Source organism: Panthera leo, chromosome A3 (assembly GCF_018350215.1).
Source record: "Panthera leo isolate Ple1 chromosome A3, P.leo_Ple1_pat1.1, whole genome shotgun sequence".
In the NCBI taxonomy this organism is placed as follows: Eukaryota; Metazoa; Chordata; class Mammalia; order Carnivora; family Felidae; genus Panthera; species Panthera leo.
The window spans coordinates 486,558-507,529 of record NC_056681.1 but is presented as its reverse complement, the minus strand read 5'-3'; the positions used below and the strand labels follow the sequence as shown (position 1 = coordinate 507,529).

The window sequence follows — 20,972 nt, the reverse complement described above, 5'->3', positions numbered from 1 at the left end:
GCTGTGAGACCCCGGGAGGTACCCTTATCCTGGATCAGGATACACAGTGGCTCTGGGAAATTTGAGTGAGGAAGGGTTTGTACAAGTCACCCCCAGCTGTGAGAGGACATTGGCATTGGAAGACTATAAAGCAGGTCTTAGCTGCCAGACCTCACCAGGAGTTAGTAATGTTGGGCCTCTAGGGTCCCCTCCCCACCTCCACACTCCTGGCTTGGACAGGAAAGGACAACAGACTCAGAGTAACAGGTACTCACAGTGGCATGTCCACGTGGGCTATAGACACACCTGCACTGACCATTCGTTTGCTAGGCAAGGCAAATTTGAGCCAGGCCTGGGCCGGGCATCGTTCCTGGGTTCAAGGATGTAACACAGAATGAGAGACAAGCCTTCTGCTCGCCACCATCTGCAATGCAGTTGCTTCCTTACCATCTGCCATGAACTGCATGAAGGGGGGGGGGGGGACTACTGGCCTTCCCCAGCACCTGGGGACCGGGGCTAGTCAGAGTGGGCAGTGCAGGAGACTCTGGAAAAACCGAAAGAAGGCAAGTGGGGCAGACATATAATTGACAGCACCAGAGCAGGACATGGCCATGAAGCACCTAGGCCAGTGCAAGCCAGAGGTGACCTTAGGTACCAGGAAGACACCTGTGGTGAGGTGTGCTTTGAGCTGACACAGGAAGAGGAGTTAGCCAGCTTAAGGAAGGGGCTTCCACAGAGGGATCCGTACATGAAGAGTGGGTTGGCTGGAAAGGGAGAGTGCAGTCCGGAAAAGTCAGATCCTGAAGGGTTTGAATACCTTTTAGGAATTCCCTTCCAGTGGCTATTTAGGTGCCAAAGAAGGGAAATTTCGGGACTTGTTTTAGCGAAACCGCTAGTGGTTTCACACATCTCCTTTGAGAAAGTCCGGCAAACTCTTGTTCCAGCATTTGCTGGAAGCTTTACAACTAGCTGAGCGATCTTGGACAAATTACTTTAACCTCAGTTTCCACATCTGTAAAGTGGGGAAGGCTCCACCTGGCTCATCAGGTTGCTGTGAAAATGAAGTGAAAGAACACCGGAGGGGAAGGGAGCACTCAGCACACAAGCGCGAAGGCTTCCCCACAGGTCAGTTCACGCCTTTCAGCTGTGCGTGCACGGGACCCGGGGCAGGTGCGTGCGGAGCCAGATGCCTCCAGCCAAGTGAGGGCAGCGGCGCCTGCAGGGCTAGAGGACGAATCGCAGACACGCCTTTTTCTGCGTAACTCCCATGCAATTAAAAAAAAAAAAAATCCCCATAAAGAGGAAGGACTTAAAAACTGGAGGGAGAAGCTAACTCCAAAATCAGGAAGTCAGGCCTCAAACGGTCTGTGCGGTGCGTGAGCCATGGCACTCCTGAGCAGCGGTAAACACTCTCGAGACCTCCAAAAAACGCCAAACCCCGCTTTTTCATAACGCCATGTTGGACGGTCCTCCCACTTCCCACCTCCCCCGGGCTCCTTCGGACCGTTCTACCTGTGGGTCTCGCTGGTGGAGCCGACGCGGGAGGCAGTCCCTAAGAACCCGCCCTCCCTTTCCGGCTTAGTCCGCAGCTTTCGCCAATCAGGTTGGAGCAGGTAATAGGGCCGGGGCCGAACAAAGTCCTCATTGGACACCGTTAGTGGGGGTGGGATGAAGGCGGAGCACGCGTCAAAGCGGAAGTGGGTTGTCGCGCCGCTGATTACGTAATGCCGCGGTGGCTGAGGCGGTTTCGCTGGCTGCTCTGTGCGCGGCGAGCGAGTCCTGGTGCGGCCAGCTCGACTCCTACAGCGCCCGAGACCCCGGTCCCGACCCCAGCCGCGGCCCGGCCGCCGCCTGAACATGGACTCCGCAGGCCAAGGTACCCGCGGGCCCGGCGCCTTCGCTCCTCGGGCCCAGCGCGCGCTCCTCCCCTCCGGCGGCGCTTCTCAGACCCTCAATCCCCTCCGCCTCTATCCGCCCCGTGGCTCCTTTTCAGCTCCCATGCGCCGGGCCTCGAAGCTCCCGATGGCCGGGGCGTGCGTCTGCCGCCCCCGGCTTGGACCACTCACCAACTTACCCTGCGGCCGCTCCGAGGACCGGTTCCCCGGCACCCCTCCCCTCGTCCCCAGAGTTTTGGGTTTTCTCTCTCCGGGCAGCTGTCGTCATGCCCCCTCCCGGCGCTTGCCTAGTCGACCGCCCTACGCAGGGCCCTCGAGGACACTCCATCCGGCCCTGCACCAGGGCCGATGTGTTGTGCGCTTCTCCCGGGGAGGGGAGGGGAGGGGAGATGGAACCATCTTCGAGCTCAGTGCAGCGCCCCTTGGGTGGCAACGCTGCTCGGAGCCCAGGCTTCTTAGGGGTTGTCTCAAGGGGGAAGGGTGCAGTGAGTCAGGGCACACCGAGACTGGGCCAGTTTCCCGAACAGACACCCCTGACCGGTTTGAGATGGCCGCTGGGGGTGTGGAGTGGGCCCAGGAGATTAAAATCTTGAGAAGGTGATTGGAGTCGATCTTTCATTCTGGTACAGAAGAGATGCTAACTTCCTGTGTTGACATGACTACCCTGGGTAATTTAAGGATTTTTTTTTCCTGTCATTTGACCTGTATCAGCGTATTAATTTAACAGAACTCCTAGATTCTGATACACTGTGTAGATTTTCCTATCTCTGCAGTCTACTTACGAAATAGTTGAACATCAAAAGCCGCCAGTTTTAAGTTGACGTTTTTCGCTGTTTGACGTGTATGGCTAATATAGGTAAGCATCACAAGCATTGGATTCTGACCATAGAGTGATAGAAAACACTGAGCACTTACTGTATGCCGAATACCATACCAAACCTGCTTCTCAAACGTCCTTTTTCCATTTTCAGAATAACCCCTTGAGATTATTCCTTGTATTATCACCACGCAGTTTATACAGTTCTGGAGGTCTGGGACTCACCCAGGGGGGGACTCTAGCCCCCTAGTTTCTCCTACAGCACCAGCCCCACACTCTGTAGGTCTTTTGGTGACACTTTCTTGCCTCGGTCTCCTCTGAACCAGAGTGTGAATGCCATCTACCTACAGGGCTATGGTGAGGTTGGTATCACACAATGATTGTGCGGCGCTTTGGCATGTTTGGTGAATGCCCAGTTTCTATCTGGGAGTGATTGCAGGATCCGCCTTTAGCTTTATAGGCAGAAACAGTCCAAAGACCTACCTACCTTCCTTTATTACAAAATGTTTATTTTTGAGAGAGAGAGAGCAGGGGAGGGGCAGAGAGAGAGGGACAGAGGATTGGAACAGGCTCAGTGCTGACCGAGAGCCCGATGTGGGGCTTGAACTGACAAACTGTGAGATCATGACCTGAGCTGAAGTCAGTCGGTTGAGCGTCCAACTCTTGTTTTCAGCTCTGGTCATGATCCCAAGGGTCGTGGGACTGAGCCCTGCACTGTGTGCAGCCTGCTCAAGATTTTCTCCCTCTCCCTCCCTCCCTCCCTCCCTCTTTCTGCTCCTCTCCCTTACTTACACTCGCCCTCTTTCTAAAATAAAAATTAAAAAAATAGAAGAGCAAGGTTGTGGAAATTTTAAGGCATTTAGCGAATTTGAGTAGATTCAACACAGCACATGAAGTAAAGTTATGTGGGTTGATTTCAGTTAAAAATCAGAATTAGTTGATGGGGCACCTGGGTGACTCGGTTAAGCCTCCGGCTCTTGATTTCAGTTCAGGTCATGATCTCACGGTTTGTGGGATTGAGCCCTGGGTCGGGCTCTATGCAGATATCTCAGAGCCTGCTTGGGATTCTCTCTCCCTCTCTGTGCCTCCCGCCCCGATCACAATTAGATAAATAAACATTTTAAAAAACCCAAATCAGTGGATAAAAACAATGGTTGTGCTTCATCTGGTAAACGTGTATCAAGCGCCAAGGAAGTGCTAACCTCCAGCTGTGTGGGACATGTGAAGGGAATGAGCTGAATAGAGCATCTTTGTAGGGGTTTTTTGTTATTTTAGAGAGAAGGGGTCGAGGGGCAGAGGGAGAGAGAATCCTAAGTAGGCTCCACCCTTAGCACAGTGTGGAGCCCGACACGGGGCTCGATTCCACAACCCTTGGATCATGACCTGAGCCGAAATCAAGAGTAGGACACTTAACCAGCTGAGCCACCCAGGTGCCCCTAGAGCATCTTTAGTTTTAAGCACAGTCTATTTTTAGCAGATTGTAGGATTTCAACAGTAGAGAAACATATCTGTAACTACAGGCAGTTTTTTCCCCAACCTTTGTGCATTTGTTTTTATTTATTTTTTTAATTTATTATTTTTTATTAATTTTCTAGAATGTTTTCTTTATTTTTGAGAGACCTTGAGCAGGGGAGAGGCAGAGAGAGGGACACACAGAATCTGAAGCGGGTTCCGGGCTCTGAGCTGTCAGCACAGAGCCCAATGCGGGGCTCAAACTCACAAACTGTGAGATCATGACCCTAGCTGAAGTCGGATGCTTAACTGACTAAGCCACCCAGGTTCCCCTTAAACATTTTTTTAATGTTTTTATTTATTTTTGAGAGAGAGAGAGAGAGAGAGAGAGACAGAGTGTGAGCAGGGGAGGAGCAGAGAGAGAGACACACACAGAATCTGAAGCAGGCTCCAGGCTCCGAGCTGTCAGCACAGAGCCCGACACAGGGCTCGAACCCATGAACCGTGAGATCCTGACCTGGGCCAAAGTCAGACGCTTCACCAGCTGAGCCACCCAGGTGCCCCTCTTTTTTTTTTTTTTTTTTTTAACGTTTACTTCAGTAATCTCTCCACCCAACATGGAGCTTGACCTCACGACCTGGAGCTCAAGACTCACATGCTGCTCCAGCTGAGCCAGTGAGGTGTCCCTATGCCTTTACTTCTAAAGTGCTGGACACCACACAAAGCCTGTTTTCATGGCGTGTGCGGATTGTATGCTACTGAAGGACGGTCGTGTGTTCGGAGTTGGAAAGAACTAAAGCAGACCCATGTTTCTTTATTTGTGTGGGATCTTGTCCGCTGTTAGTGCAGGCAAGAAGATGCATTTAACTCGAAGAGGAAATAGTGCCTGCAGGAATTGGAACCTGATCTGGGTATAGCGGAGGTGTGGAAGCAGTGTCTCTGCGCCTCCCTGCATGTTGTTGTGGGACGAGGGTCGAGAACAGACTCCAGGGGAGTTGTGTTTTGCCGACTCCCTGCTGGGGCTGTGTGACCAGCCCGTGCACCTTGTGTGTGTGATGGGAGCACGTGCTCTGCAGATCGGTTGATTGAAAGTGGTGCTTGTGCTTACAGCCGTATCGTTTCTTTGCCTTAAAAATTAGAAGATCTGTTAGGTTCAGCTGCTTTGTTTGTAGCAAAGGTTTCCTGTCTCCGCAGAGTGTATTATCCTGAGGGAATCAGAGTTCAGGTCTGGCTGCCTCGTGCCAGCCTTTCCAGTGCCCTGAAGCAGCACCTTGGGTGGCTTGAGATGTCCTTGGCCTAACGGCCCAAACCATCCCGACAACCTGTCAGAGTACTCTCCACGGCCCCCTCGACTCCCCTGTAACCTGGCCTCACCCTTGGTTTCTCCCTTGGTGGAGACCTCTACCCTATTGACTTCCCTGTAACTTCTTATTGACAATTTCCGACTTTGTTTGTCTCTGGCAGATATCAACCTGAATTCTCCTAACAAAGGTCTGCTGTCCGACTCCATGACAGATGTCCCTGTCGACACCGCGGTGGCCGCCCAGACTCCTGCTGTTGAGGGTCTGACGGAGGCTGAGGAGGAGGAGCTTAGGGCTGAGCTCGCAAAGGTGCTAAGTCTCCGCCATCTGTCCGGGGGTGACTGTGAGTTCAGGCTGATGAGGGGCCATAACGCTGTCTGTGCTCTGCAGAAATTGCCCTGGGAGGTCATTCCAGAGTCCCACAGAAATTGCTCTTTGCAGCCACTTTTCTGTGTGCCTGTGTGCCTGGTACACTTTTTGTGTACCGTGAGGAGGGTGTCCACACGGGAACGGCTGCTCTGAGCACACCATCTACTGGGGGTTTCTTTGTTGGGATTAACACTTGACAGTTTCCAGACCCCACAAACTATCTGCCCCTGGATCTTCATTTTTCCTTTAAAGATTCTTCTTTTTGTAAAAAGCGCTTCATGTGATCTTAAATTGAGAGTCCTTTAAGAGGAAATGGTAATTAACCCAAACCTGCAAGTATAATTTTTATTCAGACTGACTGCTGGGAGTGTTTCTTTTTTCTGTGTGATACAGAGTCTAACAGCAACTCACTTAGGTTCAAAATCTGGGGAATGAACTTGCTGATATCTGAGCATAGCATCCGATCAGGCAGAGGCTGGCATCCTGCGTTGATGCATCCTCAGTCTAAAAAGAGCTAGTTGTGTAGATGATCCTCAGCCCCACAGCCAGGCCTCAGACCCTGGGGGAAAGCATGTAGCAGTGTCTGAGTTGAGTGAAGGTTACAGCAGCAGCAGGCAGTGCGGTGAAGCTTATGGGCTGCGCTCAGTCATTTCAGAGTTGAGCGGCAGAAGCTCATGTCACTTAAAGTTTTCATCGTGCGTATCCCCAAGACAGCTGGACTGCACAGCCTCAAGCCATGATGATTATCACACCATGAGTGGAATGTTCTAGTCATTGGTCCTTATTGCTGGAGTAACTAGTAACAATTTGATTGGGTGATCCTATGTTTCTAAGTTATTTCTTTTTCAACTATTTTGTGCTGGAAAAACTAGTGATATAAGGGCTCTGAGCTACTTTTTATTGCCTTCCTTCAAATAATCACTTTTTTAAAAGAAAGACTTTAAAATTTTTTTCATTTGTTTTTTTGTTTAAAGTTTATTTTGAGAGAGAGGGAGAGAGAGAGAGACAGCATGAGTGGAGGAGGGGCAGAGAGAGAGGGAGAGAGAATCTCAAGCAGGCTCCACGCTCAGTGCAGAGCCCCACATGGGGCTCAAACTCCCAAAACTGGGAGATCATGACCTGAGTCGAAACCAAGAGTCAGACGCTTAACCGACTAAGCCACCAGGCGCCCCAAGGGAAAGACTTTTTTTTAGAGTAGCTATTGATGCAGGAGCTAAAAACGAAAACCTTTAGGGTAGTCAGGCTCCAGAGGATGCTTCCTTCTCAAGTTACATCTTTTTTTTTTTTTTTTTTTTTTTTTTTTTTGGTTTTAGGGCTTGAGCAGTTTCAGGTGTTTATTTTCAGGATTCTTTCTAACTTAAATTGAATTCAAACTTAAGTTGAATTCAAACTTAATTCAAACTTAAATTCAACTTAAATTCAAACTTAAATTGAATTCAAATTCACATTTACTTTTGGCTTGAGTAACTGCCTTTGCCGACGCCTAGAGCTAACCTTGGAAACATACTTGTTGTCATAAAGGCCGTTGCTCTGTCACTTGAGTCTTGGCCGTCCATCTGTCTGTCAGCTCTGCTTCCTTCCCAGTGCATGTGGAATTTCTCCGTGCAGAGAGGGCCTGGCTGCCAGCAATTCCAGCTTCTGAGCCCAGACCCAGAGCCTGGAGGGAGAGGGGATCATCTCTTCTGACACCTGTGCCCCGTCCCAGAGCAGAGCTCCGACAGGCCTTGCTTGGTCATCCATGGGTGGGCACAGTGATTGGTAGCCCCGGCAGAACCACTTGGCTTGAGGGGAAGAGACAGTTCTCAAGAAGCTGGGTGCTGGTTCCAGATAAAAAGAGATATTTGTTGTTGACTCTGTTCCTAAGACAAGTTATGTGCTGTAAGCGGAAAGTCCTTACGTAATTCCAAGAAACCTCTTGTGTGTGTAAGGATGTTAGTCACTTCCTGCAATCAAGTCAACTGTGCTTTTGCAGGTGGAAGAGGAAATTGTCACTCTGCGCCAGGTCCTGGCAGCCAAAGAGAGGCACTGTGGAGAGCTGAAAAGGAAGCTGGGCCTCTCCGCCTTGGAGGGCCTGAAACAGAACCTGTCCAGGAGCTGGCGTGATGTGCAGGTCTCTACCGCGTAGGTACCTGCCCGCGGCAGAGGCGCCCTGGAGGCTGGAGGGCGTTCGCCAGGCTGGTGCCCCTGGCTCGCCAGTAGGGTGTTACGTGCTTGGGGACAGGGTGCCTCACAGAACGGGGGGATCAAGTATCCCTGTCTGCAGGCAGCCAGCCAGAGGCCCTGAGTCCTTGGCCTAGCCCCTGGCATGTCTTCCAAGAGCTTAGAGTCTACACATACTTCTAAAAGGTGGACGGATGCACTAGCTAGTTGTCCAAGCAGAAATCGATGAGAGTGTATCTCAGGGTACAAATCTGAGAGGACACTAATTAGGTCCTTAATGAGACTGATTTTCCTGTGGTCCTCAGAGCTCAGTGTCTGCTGAGGTGGATGTGAGTCCTTCTCATGAGCGTGATGTGGTCACAGCCCTGGGACTTCTGACTCACGTGTGACTTTGCCCTCTGAATTTGGGGAGTACAGCTACATGGCTCCTCTGAAATGTATCCTCCAGGGCTGGTGGGGGTGGGGGGAGGGGGTAAATGTCTCCCACTGAGAAGCCACATCCCTGCAGAAAGATCGATCGCATTTTATAAAAAAAAAAAATCACCTACGAAAGCCCATTTCTCTGTCCTGGGGAATCGCGGGTTTGAATCCCAAAGGGTGACTGCCAGAGAAGTATCCTGGGGATGCGGCTGTGCCTTCCTCATTCCTCACAGCAGTACTGTTCCCGAAGGGCCGTCTCACATGGGATGACCAGGCGCTCCCTGGGCGTGCCAGGGGAAGGACTGGTTGGTTCTGTCAGCGCCCGGGCCCCCCTGGGCCTCCCCGGGCCTGCACAGCAGGTGCTGAGCACCAGCAGACCTGGTCTCAGGCAGGCTGGAGTGTCATGTTCCCGCTCTCCAGTCCTTGTCTTCCCTGGAATTTCAGCTGTGCTTTGAAACCTGAGTTGAAATAATTGTTCTAAATAATTCACCGCAGACTTTCTGTTTTTAGCTATATGAAAACCTCTGAGAAACTTGGCGAGTGGAATGAGAAAGTGACCCAGTCAGACCTGTGAGTGCCTTTGCCGTCAGCACCTCCCTCCTCCTCCTCCTCCTCCTCCTCCTGCTCTTGACACTCTCTTAGGGACCGGGAGGCTGCGTGCACCTGGCACAAACCTAGTTTGGGTGTGTTTTGCTTATCTTGCCGTTACGTGATTTTTCTTAAACGCAAATGACACTCTACTTTCCGTGAAACGGGTAGTCACTGAAGGAGATTCACTTGGCCGCCAGGCCACGCCGAAACCCTCCCTCTGGCTGACGCGGATGCATCCCTTAGGTGACAGGCCTGGCTGGCCTTGGGCAGCACGTCTGTCTGGTAGGCGCCCCTCAGCCTTCTGAGCGGCCAAAGTGGCCAAGCACCGAGCGATGCGGATGGTGATTTGGGGCCTTTGTTTCGGTCTTCCTTCCCTGCAGACGTGGCTGCAGCCGAGGGGCTCACAGAGCTTCCCTCGTCCTTGGGGTGGTTCTTAGGCTGTGGGGGCCGCCTGGACCCTGCCGGTGGGGTCTCGACGGAGTCTCTTTGAGGGGCATCGAGCTGTCAGCCATGTGGAACATGAGCACAGTAGGAAACATACGTGGATAGTCTTCTGTGTCTGTCAAAGCCACGGTTCAGAACGACTCTTGACGTTGCATCTGAGGTAATAGCACTTCATTTATCTGCACTCTAATCAGAATTCCTCTGAAGAGGGTGGGGTAATGTTTTAAAATAGTCACTTTCTGGGATTTTTTCCATTTCTTACTTAGAAGGAAGTGCTGTCATGGATACCAGAGAACTTGGGTAGTCCTTCTGTGTCTGACTGAAAGGAACTGGTTGTTACTGAGCTCGTCTTCAGGGTCCCCGGGACCCCAGGTCTGCCAGCTCCACGTGTGGTCTTTGCAGCCTGACATCACAAGGGGCGGCGGGCACTGGTGGGCTCTGGCGGTTCACGCTGTCTGTGTCGTTGCCGCACGTGCTCTGGGAGTCCCGGTGTGTTGTGTCCCCGGGGCCGCGTCGGACGGTCCGTCACCAAGTTGCAGATGTTGCGTAGTTTGGGACGCCTGGCAGGCTCACAGTGTGGACTTACCTGAAAAGAGCTCTAGGAGACCTGAGTGCCGTCTCAAATAATTACAATTCTGATCCCTCTGGAAGAGACGTGTGGCTCTGGGCGTGGAAGTGGCCGGGGGGATGCCCTTTCAAGCGCTTTGCCAGGCGGCGGCCACTCCCGGGCGTCACTTGCAGCCAGCAGCGCGCCGGAGGATGACCGAGAACTCGGGACGGCTGGGAAGCGCCCGCGTCTGTGCCCGTCGTGCTGCTGCTCGTGGGCTGTGCTGGGCACGCGCAGCCTTGACGCCACTCATCCTGTCTTGTCTCAGCCGCTGCTTCTGGTTCAGACGGCTGGCCGTGGCGGCAGCTGTGTTCTGCGTCGCGGAACGACCGCCTGGTTGGGCTCTTCCCCTTGGTAGAGCGTAGCTGCAGGCGTGCCGAGGTGGCACCGGGCGTAGTTGCCAGTTGGTATATGGCGTCCTTTCCTCGTACGGGACAGAAAGCATGGCAGAGTGAGTGTGAGCCTGAAAGGAGGGGAGGCCTGCTCCGGGCTCACCTGACCAGGGCTCTCCTTACGCTGGCTGTGTCGCCAGGCTGGCTTCTCCTGGACGGTACAGAGGGTGCCCAGCGGGGCAGGTTTGAATCTTTGTGGCATTGCAGCCCAACGGCAGGACGGCCTGCCGCGGGTCTCCCCGGGCTCCCCCCGGGCTCCCCCCGTGGTCAGGGAGCTGTAAACGCACCTGGCTGGCCGGACTGGGATCACGTGCCCACCCAGGGTTGGGGTGGGAGCAGCCACCAAGGGAGGGTGCGGGAGAATGCCCCACGCTGACTGCAGAGTTTGCTGATGGCGGGGGAGGCTGGCATTGGCGGCTGGTGTTGGCGACGTTCCTACACCTTTGTCTTCCCAAGAGCTGGGGGTGATTCCCGAAGGGGGGTGCTAGGCAGGGTGGCACAGTCTGGCACCCTTCCTCACGTCTGGGCCTGAGGTTACCTGCGTGCAGACTCTGGCTCGGCCGCCAGTCCCCTCACGGCCTGAGCGTGGTCTCTCCACTGGGGCTGATGACAGCCCCTCGGCCCCTGCACTGCACGTGCCCTGGTTTGGAGGCTCCCGTTTCAGAAGGGGTCCCTGTGACCCCTCATTTCCACACACTTGAAGTGCCGAGGGTGGTGGAGTGGGGGAGATTGCCTCCGGTCCGTCTCCCGTGGAGACGTGGGGGTGCTCCCCTTCGGAATGGCCCACGAGCCAGTGTCTCTCCTGCCAGTCATTCAGCGGCCAGCTCCGTACTAAGTGACCCCAAGGGCACTCCTCCTCATCACCAAGGATCCCCGGCACGGGCTCGTGGTCTCTCCAAGTGCAGTTCCCCACACCTTGCCCTGTGGGTGCAGGCAGAAATTCTCTAAGGACTTTGCCTTAAATCCTCTGCTTCAGACTGTTTCACTTCAGCGAACAGAACGTTAACGTGACCTTAAACGTTTGCTATTTCGCGAGAAGCAGCTTGAAGACATTTTCTGACCCTGTGTCTGAAACCAAATATCCTGCATGTTCCCAGTTAACCTTGTAGTTGGTGTTTTATAAATAACGAGCACGCTCCAAGTCTGTTGCTCGCAGGTAATCTGTTTTAACTCCCTTTGAAATGAAAGCAGCTCACCAGGTGGGGGTGAGGGTGGGGTCCCTAACAGATACTGCAAGTTAGGGGCCCCAGAGAAGGTCCCAGAGCCTTTCCTTCAGCAGGCCGTGCAGTGGGGGACACGCAGCAGGTTTCTCTGTCCTTTTCCTGCCGGCTTTGCCGACCCCGAGGCGACTGTGTGTATGTGCCAGGTCCTGGCAAAGGCTCTGTCGGGTTGGAAGGTCCCTCAGAGGATGACAGCTGAGTCTGTGGAAACCCTCCCAAAAGGAGCATGTGGACTTTGGTTTTTAGTGAGACCCAGCTGTGGTCTGCCCCTCTAGAGCCGGCCTTGCCCCTGTGCCAGGGGGTCCCGTCTAGATCCCAGACACGCAGCTCTCTGGGCTGCAGCTGCACAGGCGGTCGGGTTGCATTTCCATTCCTGTTCCATTCTGTGATAGCTTCTGGCTATCACAGGGGAAGGGGTTTCTGGTGGTCGGGTTTGTCTAAAGGTTGGATTTAGAATTAGAGTTTTTTTCGTTATGGACCTGAGGAAATCCCGAGGCAAGTCTTACAGTAAAGATTTTAGATTATTTTCTCTCTGTTAACGTGTTCCAGGATTTACTGACCTTCCCGGCAGCTAAGATAAACTCACTGTCCTAGTGACCACAGTGTGTTTTTAAACTCACTTTCTGGAAAGCACGTGTTTTAAGTTCTGGACCCTGCCGGGCACCAAAGAAGCCTGAGGCCCCGCGGCGCTACGGGAACGGCTGGGCCTCCCTGCTGATGGGGTGGCACAGGGACTCACGGGCAGCCTGGAGTGCTCAGGAGGGAAGGTGAGGGAGGAGGGCAGCACGTGATCACAGTGGAGCCTCCGGATGGCACTGGGGGAGTGGACGGGAGGGAAGGACTCCGAAGACCCAATGCCGGTGCTGTCTGTGACCCGGTGACACGAACAAGGCGTCAGAAAGTAATTTCAGAGAGAAGGCTGGCATCTCGAGAGCCTTGCCGTCTCAAGCGGTTTCCTTAGGGCAACATGTCAGCTTGGCCAGAAATGAGCCCTTGGGTTCAGGCTGCGGTATCTTTTGTTTATGGTGGCATCTGGACAAGGTCTGGCAGCTCCAAGTATTAACTCTCAAGGCGAGCCCAAGGCTGTCCTCGCTGTGCCTGTAGCCAAGGCATCCTGCCTGTGTCCGTCTCACAGATGTTGAGGTCATGGACCCGTGTCTTGTGTGATGCACCCCCCTTTGTGGATGGTTGGGGCAGGAAGGCCTGGAAAGGGTGGTCTTTGCTGTGATCCAGAGCCACCCCTCGCACTAGGGACGATGGCATTGATGGCATGAGATGAAGGTTCCTCAGTTCTGAAAGGATTTGTGAGACCGCACGGGGGGGTTGAGGGCCGGAGGGCTCCCGAGAGTCTGAGCGGCCAGCCCACCACAGGCCACACATCTACACTGTCCAGGGCACCCCCGCCCCCCGTGGGCGTGGTGGAGCTCTCACATGAGAAGCTCCCTGAATACAGTAACAGAACAAGGGGACCTTTCTGGCTTCTGTCTCAGACCCAGGGCCTCCGTGGGTCTGTCTGCTTTGCAGCAGGCGGACGCCCCACTTGCCGGGCGGTTAGCGCCGTGGCAAGAAGTCAGGGGAGGTGGGTCACCTGAGCGTTAGACGAGATGGAATAAGGTCACAAAACAGTTACTGCAGAGCTCGGAGGTTGCGATCTGGCCGTGCTGCTTTCGTCCCTGCTGTCAGTCCCCTTCCTGGCGGCCAGACACGTGCTCACTAACCCTCTGTCCCCTGGGGTTCTCTCTGGGCACGTGGTGTCCTCGACTCATGGGTGGTGGCTGCTTCTCCTGTTGTGCTGGTTCAGCTGGTGTTTTCTTTACAGCTACAAGAAGACTCAGGAAACTTTCTCTCAGGCGGGACAGAAGACGTCCGCTGCCCTGTCCACTGTGGGCTCTGCCATCAGCAGAAAGCTCGGAGATATGAGGTGAGACACCCTAGTTGGGTAGGCCAGTCGGGTGAGGGTTTGGGGATTTTAGATCCACCAGAGGCTCTGAGGGGGCCCGGGGCTCAGGTACGTGACCCTCCGGGGCCCTTTGGCAGCTGCAGGTGTGGGCACACCAGCCCTGGGGCAGTCGGTTCACGGTCCCTTGTTTGTGGGCTGCCTCTTCGCCACTGCTGTGCTTCTTCGGCAGGGATTGTTGTTTCCTTTGGGTAACTTAGCGCTTGGGATCTGTAAAGGTGGGTGCTTGCCGTTGAAGTTCCACGGATGAAAGATGACTGTGCCTGCAGGTCGGTGTCAGGGTGGGGTGTCGCTCTGGGCAAGCCAGCCGGGACAAGGGTGTTGTTTCCTTGCAGTGTTTGCCCAGCCCAGATCTCAGGGTGTGTGTGGCTGCACGCCAGGGGCCCCAACTGAATGTTCTCCCAGAGTTGATGAGACCTTCATGGCCATCAGAAGTGCTTCAAGCAGGGCCTGGGGCCAGGGAGTGTGGGGGCAGCTTGGACATCTGGTGGAGCACACGTGGCTGCATCCGCCGGGCCCCCTCTGCCACACGGCACTGAGCCAAGGAGACTGGTCCTTGGAGCCAGAGGCTGTGGTGTGAATCCTGGCTTGGCTACCTCCTAGCCCTGCCCTTGGCGAGGCGTCCCTCTCGGGGCTGCTAAGATCAAGCGTGCGCTGTTGAGCGGCAGTGTGGTGTCCTTCCTGGCCGCCCCTCCTCCCCAGGTGTCACTGCCCAGCCCTGCCCGGGCCCCTGACCCACGCTCAGGACCGGTCCCTTCACTTAGCGATTTCAGGGAATGCCTCCCTGTAGCCCCCACCCCATGCTGAGGCTCCTCTCTTCTCAGACTTGAGAATCACGCGGTGGTAGTGCCCGTGGGCTTGGCGTGTGGAGTACAGCATTGGGAGCCCATCCCGCTCTGGCCCCTTTCCTCTTATCCTCGGGTGGCCTCCCTCCCTGCCTGCGTAGGTGAGGCATTTCCTTGCCTCACAGACCTGCCTGGCAGTTGCCTTGCGAGGCCTCAAGGTGGGGGCTCTGCCCTGACCATGTAGCCAGAGGTGAAAACACAGACACTCCTACCACGTGGCTCGTGCCCAGGGCCGTGCTCACCTTTTGTTTGCTGGATGTAGTTAGTCCCCTCCACTTTTTATTTAGAAAAATTGCAAATTTTCAGAGAGGCCGAACAATCAGTACACAGTCTGTGTATTTCCTCTGTCCTAAGGAGTGCACGGCCTCACAACTGGAGATCTGGTCATGCTCCTGAGCAGCTATGGCTGGGGAGGTCCTTTGGGGTCACCCTGTAAACGTAGGCCTTGTCCACAGTGGCTGTGATTGGAGCCTGCAGATGTGGCTCTGAGTGACAAAAGGGGGGTCTGCAGCGGTCCCTCCCGGCCACACAGTCATCTGCTAATGCTTGACTCTGTGGGTGTGTTCCTGTAACGAATCTCATTTGAAATTAGATGGGACGCCATCGCCGCTGCACTGTGGGACACCTGCTTTGGCCACCTGAGCCGTGCTGTGGTAAGCCTGGTGACAGACTGATCACATGCCACTGGTGGCCTGGCCTTGCTCCCAGGGGTTGCCATGGAGGGCGTGGGGGGGCCATCCCAGCGCTGCTGGGGTGAGCTGTGTGTGGGGTTGTGGTCCTTTCCTCGAAATGCTGGTCTGATAACAGAGCATTTGAAGGAAGCAATAAATGTGTGCTGTGCCTAAATTACATTCTCACTAGGAACGTCCCTGTCACTTCTGGCATGATTCACTCACGTCGAGCCTTCTCCCTCCCTCTTGGGCGCGTGCAGGGCGTTGGCACTGTCCAGAGCTCCCGCGGGCCCTTTGGACGGTGCACCTCACTTCTCCGTCTCTGCTTCAGTCCCACTCTCTGCTCCGGGAACTGGGGTGTGCTGCTGACCGAGGCGAAGAGCCTCAGGTCACGTGCCCGGCCTCACTGCCGTGTGTCACGTTTGCACCCGTGCTTCCAGGGACAAGAACCAGGTCCCACACAGTCGAGGTGCTCATACGGACTGGCCTGTTGGCTGGTGCGCCTCACCATGGGGCTCTTCGGTTTTGCTCTGCTGTGTTCCCAGAGAACGTCTTGGGGTCAGTGATGTGTCCACCGTTGCCTCACCCCGTAGTCTCAGGTTGAGCTGAGGCTGAGAATTCACCACTTCTTGAGAATGCAGATGAGGTCCAGGGAGGTTTCTGTGTGCTGAGATGTTTGCCCTACATCACGGTGCTGCAGAGGTGCTGCAGAGGCCTATCCGAGAGCAGCCCGGCCTGGGAGGCTATTTGCATGCCCTGGGGTAGGAGGTGGCAGGCCGGGAGAGGAAATCGGATTTGGGTCAAAGCCTGGGTTAAAGGAGGGGTCTCTGTCTAGCTTGGTGAGCCTTGACGAGGCACCTGCCTTCTCCTCCCACCAAGAGATGGCAGGGCCTGCTGCCCGCCCAAGAGACCACATAATTGAGTCTCATATGATCTTCTGAAGGCTTCTAAAATGACTTTCGTGTTGGGGGTAGCCTCCAGAGCGTGAGCAGGCCTGGCTGGGTAGTGGAGGACATGGCCGTATTGCCCCCAGACACGCGTGTTTCCAGGTTGGAATCTGCCAGCTGGAGTGTGCAGCTGGAGTGCAGGGCGCTCAGCCCCGTGGGTGTCCCGGCCAGTCCTGTCATAGCACGCACGTGTGCACCCTGGTTCAGCCGAAGCCCTGAGGGTCGTACAGCCCGCCTCCGCACACCCCACCCCTTTGCGCTGCTCCTCTCCTTGGGGCTTCATCCCTCTAATTCCAGACAGGGTCGTGGACACGCAGGTGCCTCGTATGTGACCCAGGTGGGATCGCAGAGGGGCCAGTTGCGTGCGTGAGGGAGCGGCGGCCTCTCACAGAATTGGGGCTTGAGGAGAACAGGGACCGGGGTGGTCACGGGGGTCCCCGCGTGGCCTTCTGGAGCTTGAGTGAGGGGCTGGGGTGGGCACTAGCCTCCCTTTCCTAACACTGCGTTTCTTCTCCTCCTGCTGCTGCCTTTCAGGGCCCGTCCGTTCTCCCACTCGTTTAGGTAAGGCTGATGCGGGGCGTGCCTGTGGAAGGCTCTTCCCTCGATTCCGGGCGGGGTGGTCTCTGGCTGGCCTGTGCGAGGCTGTGCACCTCGGCCCCAGCTGGCACAGCCAGGCCTGCCAGGCGTTGCAGCCTGCTGGGGAGCTCACGGCTCCTGGGGCTGTGACCGTGTGGCTGATCGCCAGCCCCCAGCCCAGCCTGACAGCGTCCTTCCTGAGAAGAGACGTGTTCACGCGGGGGGGGGGGGGGGGGGGGGGGGGGGCAGGGAGAGGGGAGTGCTGAGTCTCCATTCTCGGGTTCTGTGCATCTTCATCCTCAACACCGGCTCCTGTTCTCTCCTGCCCTGCAAGTGGACTTGTTTACCACTCGAGGGCCAGGAACGGCAGGGCACCTGTGGGGCATCCTCCTGGGTGGTCCTCACTCCACGCTGACCCAGTCACGTATGTCCGGCCCGATACCAGTGCTGCCCCATCACACACGCTTCCAGCTCGGAGGCCTGGAACCAAATCTAGAACAACGTGTGACTTTAAATATTTCTACTTGCTTGACCTGGTTGTTTCTCTTTTGCCGAAAAGTCATTTGCTGTGAAGTCGAGCAAGGACATCTGACAGCTATTTGTACCAAAGGTATTTTAAAGCCCCAGGCCGAGGTCTTCTTAGTTTCCTATTTTAAAGCTCTCTCTCAGCACTGTCCCATTTCTGGGGCAATTTTGGAGGCCAGCGAGAGGAGCCCGGGGTCCTTTCCTCCCGGGGCCAGGGGCCCTTCTGTGTGTGGTGGCCAGAGCTCACGCACCCTGCCAGGCCGGGTCTCTGTGTGGGTGAGCTGACGGGTGTGCTGAACGCCAGGCTCATCCCCTTGGTAACTCCTGCTTCCTTCTCTGCTTCTAACACGCTCCCAAGCAGCAACTCTTCAATCCGCCACTCGATAAGTATGCCAGCCATGAGGTAATGTGCACTCGCGCTCCCAAGCTCCCGGGGCGGGGGGGGGGTGGTGGGGGGGGGGGGGGCTCCAGCCAGTCGGCTTCACATTCCCCATATCCCTGAGCCAAGGGCCATCTTCTCCCTGGCAGGCTCCTGCTGGCCAGGGGTTGGAAAGATCCCTTCCAGGCTGAAGAGCTAGTCGGGGGGAGGCTAAGAGGAGACCAGTGTATCAAACAGGGCTCCATCTGGAACCTTCCAGGGCTGCCCAGGGTACTGGGCCAGGGAGGGGCAGAGAGGTTCATACACATACCTGGCACCCACAAGACTTCAGGCGCCTCCAAGCCTGTTACGGGAAACTTTTATCTGCACCTGGAGGGGAGTCCCGGTCTCCTTAGAACACCCAGAGCTGTGGCCTGTTCCTGGAAGCCTCCCACTCGTGTTTCCTGCCCTGCGGTGCCGCAGCAGAGGCCCTGTCCCTGTTCGGTAGCTGCCACACCCCATCGCACGTCTGGGGGTCCTTGATGGGCTGCTTCTAGAAGCCCGAGGGTAGGGAGGGAACTGGTTGTATAAGAGGGTGCTGGGTGGGGCTGGGGCTGGCCTGCTCTCTCCTCCTCTGCCTCCTCCTCACTCGTTCCGAATTGTCCTTGGTTTTCCTTTACTTCCGTGAGAGATTGGTGTCAGGAGTACCTGGGACCTTCCATAACTTCAGCATGTGTGGATGTAGGGTGCAGCAGAAATGTGCTTCACATCTCACCCACTGCTCAGTCGAGAGGTCTGCACTTCACCCGGGGTTGCACCTGCTGGCGGCATGCAGGTCTAATGTTCTTGGAGTTGGCAGGTGTGGCTGACCTGTTCTGACCTGGAAGCCTCCAGAATGACCTTGCCTGGACTGTCTTCTGGGCACGCCCCCTCTCCTTTTCAGCTTGTCACATGTTTACAGTGAGGTCTCAGGGTGCCGTCAGGGATCTTTTCTGCAGGTTGATCCTAACCCTGAGGCCCTTCAGACTTAGGAAGGCAGCACAATTGTTTGCTCCCTACACCGACATCTCCTCTCTCTCTCTCTCTCTCTCTCTCTCTCTCTTTAAAGGAATTCTGCGACCTTTAAGTCCTTTGAAGACCGAGTTGGGACCATAAAGGTAACTGTATTCAGACTGTTCGTTTGATTCTCTTGCTGGGGTGGTGGATTCACGTGCAGTTACGAGAGCTAATGCAGAGGGCCATTGTACCTTTCATCTCGAAGTGACATAACCAGGATATGACACTGATAACAGCTAAGGTGGAGAACAGTTTGATCCCCACGGTAATCCTTCCCCGTGTTCTCCTTCCTCCTGCCCTACCCCCAGAACTAGCGATCTCTCCATTTCCATGATTGGAACCATACAGCGTGGAGCCTTTGAAGATCGGCTCTTTTTACGCTGCATAAATCCCTGGAGGTACCTCTAGCCTGTTGCTTGTGTCAGCGATTTGTTCCTTTTTATTGCTAATCAGGATTCACCTAATCAGAATTCAAGTTCTGTAGACTCCGTAGAGACCTGAGCTGGCCTGGGATCTGCCCGGCTCTGGGTGCTCTGTCTCAGGTCTTTCTCTCTTGGTCTTTTCTCACCCGTAGTCTAAGGTCGTAGGTGGCAGAGAGAATGGCAGTGACCACCTTCCCTCCCCGACGGGGAGTGATGACAAGCCCCTGCCCGACCACACGCCCTTCTAAGCCCGTCGCAGCTTTGCCCAGCCTCGGAGCACGTGCAGGCCCACCCGTCATCACCACAACCGCACCTCTGCAGCGGGACAGCCGGCCAGGCCGTGGGCGAGCGTGCAGAGCTGGTTTTGAGGACAGTCGTGCCGTTCACGCGTGGACCTGGCTGCTGCGCTCACATGAGTTAGAGAACACAGTTTTGTACGCAGATGCTTTACGCCGAAGTTGGTAGACGCAGGACCGCTGTGCCGTCCGTCCTGGGCTGCAGGGGTGGACAGGGCAGTGGGCCCTTTGGGAATCTGGTGGGTTCATGAGAACGTGGAAGGAATGGGAGAGTGATACGCGTAAATAAGTGGTGTTTCCTAAAACCTCTCCTTCCCTAAGTTCTAGGAGGAATGTACAGAAGGAAGATTCATCCAGAGAGTCCTACCTGATCCTCAGTTTTTATTTCAAACGCTAAACAAGAAAACTGCATTTTCTGAAACCCTCCAGAAAAGAAACTGGTTATCAGCAACTGCCTAATCGTTACACTAATGATCTAGCTTTAACGAAAGCAAATTCTTTATTTTTCAAATGCAGTGAATTTTTCAAAAATTAAAGCTAAGCGAAGCTTTAGTCTCATAGTTAGGAAACATTATTTCTTTGGACTCAAGCTGAAATACAAGCCTTACATCGCCTTATGCTTTGTTTGTTTATAATGTTTTTATATATAAAAATAAGGGTTCTTTAGTGGGTTTTGACACTGTGTAGACTTTGGCATCTAGCTTGAGGGTGGCCTGGACCATTGGTGTGTTTTATTTCACTGATGGGCTTCATCCAGCGTATGAAGCTTGCTTCTCTCTCCTCTCAAGGACTGGGACAGCTGCTGGCCAGAGGGCTCCTGGGCCTCCCTGGGGCAGGATGCGGGGCAGGAGAAAGAAAAGCAAGCCTGCCCGCCCCCCCCCCCCCCCCATGGCTGATGCATTCATTACTGGCCATCTGTATGCATCAGAATGCATTACTGCATTCATCGGCTCCAACCCGACCGTCTGCCCCACACGGGGGCTGAGTGAGGAGCAGGTGGGCTGCACAGAGGTCACCTGGAGCTCTGCTGTTGCCTTTTCTCAGGAGCTACACAGATCTCATTCCCGTTTTGAAGCTGCCACACCCCAGCAGCCTCTCGGGGCCCCACTTGGGGGGTGTGTCTGCAGGGGCAGCTCCGTGCCTTACTGGCTGGCTCTCAGCAGGCAGAGACGTCCCCTGTGCGTGCATCTGTGTGCTCGCTGCAGGGAGCAGCCGTGCCCTCGGGCTCTGTGCTGGCAGACTGTGCTGTGCTCCCTGGTACCCTGAGTGCTGCTCACTTCAGACACCCTGGGGCGGGGGGGCTGTCGTCTGTGCCTGTGCCATGGGAAGAACACCGTTGGGGTTTTTTTCTCCAGGGTTAGAATCTCAGATGGGGTGTGGTGAGAAGGCAGGATTCAAGCGTAGGAACATTTATCTTTTCCTCCAGGAAATAATGGGTAATTTGTCAATAAAGCATTCCTTTGGGGAAGAACCTATGCCAACTTGTGTGGTTGTCTTTCTTCCTCCGTGAAGGCGAGGAAAGAGTGGCAGATAAACCCACAGAGGAGGTCCCTGTTGTCCTGGGCCCACACCCTGGGGAGGGGCAGCAGGAAGCAGGTTCAGCTCAAACGCAGACCCCCAAATCCTCAGTCCTGTGAGTTAAAACAGGACGCACTGTGAGAGGGTGCCGTGG

At 54.9% G+C, this 20,972-nt stretch overlaps 1 protein-coding gene across 3 annotated transcripts; it reads left to right on the top strand.

The window, feature by feature from the left end:
* Nucleotides 1-1,706: 1,706 nt before the first annotated feature.
* On the top strand, nucleotides 1,707-19,352 carry TPD52L2 (TPD52 like 2). Of its 3 annotated transcripts, none has more exons than XM_042930383.1 (9): nucleotides 1,707-1,855; nucleotides 5,608-5,753; nucleotides 7,786-7,934; nucleotides 8,904-8,963; nucleotides 13,467-13,568; nucleotides 16,602-16,628; nucleotides 17,530-17,571; nucleotides 18,635-18,683; nucleotides 19,157-19,352. In XM_042930383.1, exons 1-9 carry the CDS (start codon nucleotides 1,837-1,839, stop codon nucleotides 19,250-19,252), a joined length of 690 nt encoding a protein of 229 aa, XP_042786317.1. In that variant the 5' UTR covers nucleotides 1,707-1,836; the 3' UTR covers nucleotides 19,253-19,352. The 3 variants fall into 3 exon arrangements, with proteins under 3 accessions (XP_042786317.1, XP_042786316.1, XP_042786318.1); XM_042930382.1 differs by having other exon boundaries at nucleotides 17,527-17,571; XM_042930384.1 differs by lacking the exons at nucleotides 16,602-16,628; nucleotides 17,530-17,571.
* The last annotated feature ends 1,620 nt before the right edge of the window (nucleotides 19,353-20,972 follow it).

Coding starts and splice junctions, on each gene's coding strand:
- TPD52L2 (XM_042930382.1), top strand. Junction 13,569..16,601: donor AGAAAGCTCGGAGATATGAG/GTGAGACACCCT, acceptor GCTGCCTTTCAG/GGCCCGTCCGTTCTCCCACT. Junction 17,572..18,634: donor ATAAGTATGCCAGCCATGAG/GTAATGTGCACT, acceptor CTCTCTTTAAAG/GAATTCTGCGACCTTTAAGT.